Source organism: Drosophila virilis, unplaced genomic scaffold (genome assembly GCF_030788295.1).
Source record: "Drosophila virilis strain 15010-1051.87 unplaced genomic scaffold, Dvir_AGI_RSII-ME tig00002160, whole genome shotgun sequence".
Taxonomy (NCBI): domain Eukaryota; kingdom Metazoa; phylum Arthropoda; class Insecta; order Diptera; family Drosophilidae; genus Drosophila; species Drosophila virilis.
Window position 1 is genome coordinate 25168 of NW_027212894.1, and position 7724 is coordinate 32891.

General features: G+C 45.7%; 1 protein-coding gene across 1 annotated transcript; it reads left to right on the forward strand.

The window, feature by feature from the left end:
• Window positions 1–3079: 3079 nt before the first annotated feature.
• On the forward strand, window positions 3080–7326 carry LOC116650166 (activated Cdc42 kinase-like). Its single transcript, XM_032433470.2, is given in 3 exon segments — window positions 3080–3577; window positions 3580–4211; window positions 4213–7326. Coding segments are annotated over 3 exon segments (3864 nt in total). The 3' UTR covers window positions 6947–7326.
• The last annotated feature ends 398 nt before the right edge of the window (window positions 7327–7724 follow it).

Here is a 7724-nt window from a genome sequence, read left to right on the forward strand (position 1 = left end):
TTAAGCTCAACCATATCTGATATTGAGATTTTACCGAATAACTTTAGTTTGTTTAGAAATGATCGGCCGACTCGAGGTGGTGGGGTGTTAATTGCCGTTAAAGCCACTCTCCAGTCTGAACTATTTTGTTTTAGTATGCCTACTGACGCTGAGATTGTCTCAGTTAAGGTGTCTTTGCCTTTTCTTCTGATATTCAAGTTTATATGAATCATTTTACTTATATTAAAGAAGTTTCTTCACACGTGCGTGATAATGATCTATTATTGGTGTTGGGTGATTTTAATTTGCCGAACATCTCTTGGTCATTATTCACTGCTGAAAATTATCTAGTGCCCACAGCACAGCACGATTTAATAGACTGCATGCTTGATCTTTCGTTGTTTCAAATCAATTCAATATCTAATCATATGAATAAAACACTTGACCTTGTATTTGTTAACGAATACCTTATTTCCAAAGTGTCTAGGTCACCTCCTTTATCTCTTCCTGAGGATGGCTATCATCCAACTTTAGAGATTACAATGCTAAATGGTAATCCTTTCATTTCGTGCTCATCAGCCAGTAAGCCCCGCTATTGCTTTCGCAAGGAAATTATTCTTTGCTGAATCAGCTTATTTATTCAACCGATTGGTCTTTCTTATATGACTCAGTTGATATGAATACAGCCATTAATTTACTTATATATCACCCTAAACTCCCTCTTAGATGCGTGTATTCCTAAGTCAATTCCTTCGACTACTTTTGCAAAACCACCCTGGTTTAATCCCAGATTATCACATCTAAAAAATGTAAAATCCAAATATTTTAAAAAGTTTAAAAAGTCTGGTTCGTGTACAGACTTGGCTAAATATTCCATAGCGAAGTCGAACTTCTTTCTTTTTAATTCTCAATGCTATGAGAATTATCTAATTCGTTGTAAAAGGCAATTCGCCCGAAATCCGAGACAGTTTTATAATTTTGTAAACTTGAAGCGTAAATCTTCAAGTTTGCCATCTTCTTTTTTTTTGGCATTATTTGACACTCCTCTCTCCTATTAGCTATAAACTCTTTAAAATCTTCTTACTCTCCTGGGCCGGACAATATTCCCCAGTTGTCTTTTTATCCATTGCTAAAGCTTTTTAATCTATCCCTTGAAACTTCTGTCTTTCCATCTCTTTGGAAAGAATCTTATATCATTCCTCTTCACAAGAAAGGTGGGAAGTCTGATATACAAAATTACAGGGGCATTGCAAAACTGACCGCTATTCCTAAATTATTTGAAAAAATAATCACTTCGAATTTGCAGCATTGCTGCAAATCAGTTGTTTCCCCTGTTCAACATGGATTCGTAAAGAATCGGTCAACTACGACCAATCTGCTTGAGTTTACTTCCTTGGTAAATGATGCTTTCCTTTCGATAATGCAAACTGATGTCATTTACACTGACTTCAGTAAGGCGTTTGACTCTGCGCGCCATGACATTTTACTTTTAAAACTTGGCCGAATAGGTTTCCCTTTGTCCCTTTTACTTTGGATTAATTCTTATTTAAAAGGTAGGACCCAAAGAGTAATACTGAGGTTGACTACCTCTAAAAGGGTTTACGTTACTTCTGGTGTTCCTCAAGGTAGTCATCTTGGACCTTTACTCTTTACTCTTTTTATAAATGATCTTCCCTCTGTTATATCACATGCCCGTGTACTTATGTATGCGGACGATGCCAAACATTTTCTATCATACACTAACCCCCTACATCATTCTCGTCTACAAGACGATTTGAACGCTATGCAACTTTGGTGTTCGGCCAATCATTTGCATCTAAATTGTTCAAAGTATATGCCTATGACATTTAATCGTACTGCACCTTATCTTGTCACTTATACAATCGATAATATCCCTTTGCAACGTATACCAACAGTTTAGGATCTAGGCGTTATTTTTGATTCTATGCTCTGTTTCAATCTTCACATAGATACCATTGTTAATGAGGCAAAAGGTGTACTTGGATTCATTAAACGATGGTCTAAAGAGTTTAACGATCCTTTTATAACAAAACTTCTGTACGTCTCTCTTGTTCGCCCTATCCTTGAATACTGCTCTTGCATCTGGTCTCCACAGTATAACAACAGCCAGGATCGTATTGAATCTGTTCAGAAGCAATTTCTGCTTTTTGCCTTACGAGGTTTAAATTGGGACCCTAATCTTCGGTTGCCGTCCTACTCCAGTAGACTGCTTCTTCTTAACCTTCCGTCGTTAACCAACCGTAGGACAATTCTCGGTGTTGTCCTTCTACATAAGTTGATTATTGACGACATAGATTCTCCTTTTCTGCAAGGCCGTCTTCAATTCTCTGTTCCGGCTAGACCAACCAGAAATTATCGCCCCTTATTACTATCTACGTGCACAACAGATTACGCTATGCACAATCCTTTTCGCGTGCTATGTAAAAATTATAATAGTTTGCATCACGTTTTCTCTACCGAACTGTCTCTACCCCTAATAAAATCGTTGTTTTCAGGATACCTTCGGGTAGTCGCTGACCATTCCCAGCTATGAGCAGGGGCATAGCTTGCCGGACAGGCTCAAAAAATTTCCCCCTGTGTCCTATCTACTTAACACTCTTTATTTAACTTACATTGCTTTACTTTATTAACAACCTTCTTACTTTCTTTTTTTCTATGTATTGTTTTTTCTTTATTAATATAGCAAATTAAGATTATTTTTTATTTTCCTTGATATCACCTTTTTCGTACTTACAACCTTCTGCTCAGATGTAGGCTCTAATAGCGTCACTGACAAAATTAGCTGTGAAAAGGGGCACAGCTGGCCGGACTGGCAAATAAAACACCTCCATCGGTCGGTGATGCCATTTAGAAAATTGTATCCTTTAACTAGGCTTTAAGCATATAATTCTATTGTACAATCTTTTGATTAATGAGGAAGACACTCTTTTTGTCGACCATTAATGAAAAATTAAATAGAAAAAAAAAAAAAGATATACAAATAAATAGTGGTCCGATTTTAATATGATTTCGCCTATATGTGAAGAGTATAGTAAAACTGATAAATGCCGAGTTTGGTCAAGATATCTTGAAAAGCAAAATGTTTTTTCTTATACCAGAAAATTTTCGATCGATCGGCGCAGCCGGGCAGACAACAAACGAGACCAGCGCCGCTGCAGCCACCGCCACTGCGAAGAGGAATGGCAGCAGTTCACCGGGCAGCAAGGTGCCCAACAACAAGCACATCATACCAGCTGATTCGATTAGCGTTAATAAGCAGCTGGGCATCGGGGAGTTCGGCATTGTGCAGCAGGGCGTCTGGACGAATGGCAGCGAGCGGATTCAAGTGGCCATCAAGTGCCTGTGCAGCGAACGTATGCAATCGAATCCCATGGAATTTCTCAAGGAGGTAGCCATAATGCATTCGATCGAGCACGAGAACATTGTGCGCCTGTACGGCGTGGTTCTGGCAACTGATTCGCTGATGCTTGTTACGGAACTGGCGCACCTTCGTTCCTTACTCGAGTGCCTTAAGGATTCCGGGTTGCGTGTCAGCTTTCTCACGATACCCACGCTCTGTGAGTTCGCGCTGCAGATGCATGCAACGGCATGCGCTATCTGGAGCAGAAGCGACTCATACACAGGGATTTGGCTGCACGGAATATTCTGGTATTTAGCAAGGATAAGGTGAAAATCTCGGACTTTGGGCTGTCGCGTGCGCTGGGTGTGGGCAAGGACTATTACAAGATGAACTTCAATGTGAATCTAAAGCTGCCGATTGCCTGGTATGCGCCCGAATGCATCAATTACTTGCGATTTACCAACGCTTCCGATGTGTGGGCCTTTGGCGTTTGCCTCTGGGAGATGTTCTCCTATGGCTTTCAGCCCTGGGCGGCACTGACTGGTCTGCAGATACTGGAGGCCATCGATGCACCGAATTATCAGCGCCTCGAGCAGCCGGACTGCTGTCCCCGAGAGTATTACACGTTGATGATGAAGTGCTGGCAGGACGATGCGGCCAAGCGGCCCAAGTTTAGTGAAATCTATGAACAGCTGCCCGATATGAAGCCCGAGCAGCTCAAGGCCGTCGTCAATTGCGTGGAACCGAAGAAAGATCATCTGCTGTATCGCCAGGGTGATATAATAAGCGTGCTTGATCGCAATACGGGTACGCCTTTCTGGAAAGGCGTTTTGGGTACTGGAAAGACTGGATACTTCAATCCCTCGAACACGCAAGCGTAAGTTGCGCACGGAAATGATTTCGAAGCCGCAGAATGACTTTAAGCACACCGGACATGTGGGTATCGATGGCGCTACCTTTGGCGATATCGCCTTCCTCGGCAGCTCCCAAAATTACAATCATGTGCCGAAGCAGATTGTGACGCCCTACAAGCCGTCGGAGGATATAGAGCAGACGCCCCTGCTGCTGCCGCCGACGCCCACCAGTCCGGATTCGCTACAAACGGCTAGCGGTTATTTTCCGGAAGGCGGTGGCACTTCAATGAATCCCACATTTATTTCCTCTACGGAGCACACGCCCAACTTGATACCCAGCAATGGACACAGCTCATTTGACTTTACCGGCTCCACAAATCCCTTTGCCTCGCACAAACTAGACGAGGAGCAGCTCGCCTATGCGCTACAGAACAACAACTATGGCGCCGATGGCAAGAGCATCCACTCAGAACCCAACTGGCGCGCCAGTTCCCGCAACACGACCGACGATCCACACGAGTATCACGAGATATCCGACGATGAGATCGCTGGCGATAAGCTGGACTTTGGGCCCTCGCTGCTGGACGAAATCAACTCAATGTTTGAATCAATCAGCGGAACCCAATCAACCTCTGGAACGCCCGATTTCGATCATGTGAACACAAAAAATGAATTCGCTGAGATGTCGGCCAAGTTTAGCCACAAAACTGGCGACAGCAATGGCAACAAGCACGGCCATGGACACGGTCATGGACTTCTGTCCAAAAAGAAGACATCGACGGGCACTGTGAAGCCCATTTCGGTCAAGGATGAGAAAATACTGAATCATGCCATCGAAATTGCCAACGAGATTAGCGCCAGATCCATGATTGATTTGGTATCTGATCATACGCCAGCCACGCACAGTCCCAAGCGCAAGTTCCGCTTTCGTTTTCCGCATTTGAGCAGCGGCGGCGGCGGCGGAGATAAGTCAAGTGGCGTTTTAGGTGGCGCTGCTGGCGGCTCTGGGCTCACACCTACGCATGGCAATGCCTCGCCCTTCTCCAAGAAGAAGAACTTTACAGAGGAGCTGCAAAGCATACCCGATTTACAGTCCCTGATTGGCGAGGAGGGTCGCGAGGCCTACAACAGCCTGATCGAGCGCAAGGGCATGCTGGACATTGGCTCCAGTCCGGCTGCAACGCTGCTCCGCCACATGGACACGGACGAGTTTGAGCTGATGAGCTCGAAGACGCTGCCACGTCGCCTGGGCAGTCAGTTGAGTCATCCGGGCACTGCCGCTGCCCTTACCCTGGAGCCAGCCCTTGCCGCTGCGGAGTGCGCCCGTCCTTTGCAGCAGCTGCAGCCACCGCGACCCATGACATTGCCCACACGTGGCGCGGCTCAGCGTGTGCGCCGGGCCGAGCATGCGAACGGGGAGCGGCCAAATGATGAGAATCGCAACTCGCTGGGGGCCAACGAATCCTGCGAGAGTCCCAGCTACATGACACACGCCAGCTACAAGTTCCCAGAGCCGCATTAGGCGAATCCGCTGCCACTGCCTTCACGCGAGGGCAAAAAACAAGTGAAGACAAGCGCCAAACGGCACGTCCGCAAATATCCGCTCATAATCCCGATTAACGGCGTGCAGCGCACTCTCAGCAAGCTGGCGGACTTTGGCGAGGAGGCGGCCAGCAAAGCTAGCGACGCATCGCCGCAACAGCAGCAGCAGCAGGCGCGTTCCATAGAGGTGGTGGCGGCCGTGCGCACCAGTAGCGTGCGTCGTCGGCCCGAGGCCAGCGAATATGAGAACATGCCTACCCTGGCAGGCGGAGCATCGGCACATACCTACCAGAACCTGGACAAACTGGCGCCTGCCGATGCAGCTGGGCTGACAGACAGCGCCTCGTTGCAGTTCGAGTCCATACTGGAGGCGGACATGAGCAAAGAGGGTGTGCTCCAATCGCCGGACGTGACCAATGGCTTCTACAACTTCTCAATACAGAAGGAACACTACAACAAGAGCAAGGATGTTGGCTTCGAACCTGCCCAAATCTCGGGGCTCTATGTCAACGACGATGAGTTGCGCAATCTGGACAAACCGCTGGCCGCCAGCAGCAGCTCAACCACATTGGACTCCGCAGCAGTTCCTCAGGAGATGGCACCAACGGCAGCCTCCGCGGTGGCAGCAGCAGCAGCAGCGGCGGTGGCTGCAGCAACCACTGCTGCAGAAGATGCGCCTTTGGAGAGCATCAATACGCGCCGCTTGGGCAGCGTGGACAATGAGTTGGCGGGCAATGCGCTCTTCAAAAAGGTGCGTGCTTCCGTTAACCAGGCCATGAACCGCAACTCCATTAATGGCAAGGATGCGAACAATACGACGGCAGCTTTGGCCAATGGTCCCGCGTCCAAGTTACAAACGGAGGCAGAATATTTTGCAGCTACCGCGGCTCGCCTGGCCGACTCCAACTCCGTGAGCTGTGAGGATTTGCTCGAGTTTTCCGACAAGAAGCCGCGCGGCTGTGAACGCGGCGTCGACTCGGATGAAGTGCGCATCATGGTCAAAGTGCTGAGAAAGGACAGCACGCCCACACGTTGTCTGGGCGCACTGGAGTTCATCAACTGGGATGTTCACAAGTCCATTAAACTGATTAAGCTGCAGAATATACTCGCCGAGGCGAATCTGAGCCTGTCCGCTGCGTACGAGGCGCTTCAGCAGCAGGAATGGGATCTGCACACCACGGCCGTCAAACTGAAGGGAGTTAAGCTCTAAATGATGCGCATGTAGATAGAGCTATATATGCATACGTATACCTACAAACATCCTTTGGGCCTTATTATTTGTGTCTTAAGCATTTAAAGTTCGCTGCGGATATTACATTATCCTTTATTATTTAATACTATAGTGAATAGGACATCTCTAACTCGAACTCAATCACTGCTCAAAATATGTTTCTAATGTAATTCATACTCCTCTCCTATTGTATGAATGAATCTCAGCATGTACTTATCTAATAATGCAATGTTTCTAGTTCTTAATTATACTATGTTATCCTTTATCGCCAGTTTCGCACGCAATCTAAAATATCTGAAGGTTCGAGTACCATGTATACAATTAATACATCTTACAAAATCATGTTTGGCTATGTTAGACTTTGTACATGGCAGCTATTTGATATAGTGCTTTGATCTTAATAGGATATTGCCTATATATGAGGAGTATAGTCGAAGTAATAATGTCCAGTTTGGTCAAGATGTCTTTAAAACTAAAATGTTTTTTCTTACAACGTTATTTTCGAGCCCTCGTTCCTATGGCAGATCAGATCTAAATCTGATTTCGCCTATATGTGATGAGTATAGTAAAATAAATGCCGAGCTTAGTCAACATATCTTGAAAAACAAAATGTTTTTTTATATAACTTAATTATCGACCGATCGTTGCTATGCCAGCAATATGATATAGTGGTCCGATATTAATATGATTTTGCCTATATATGGGGAGTATAGTAAAACTATTAAATGCCAGGTTTGGACAAAATATCTTAAAAAAC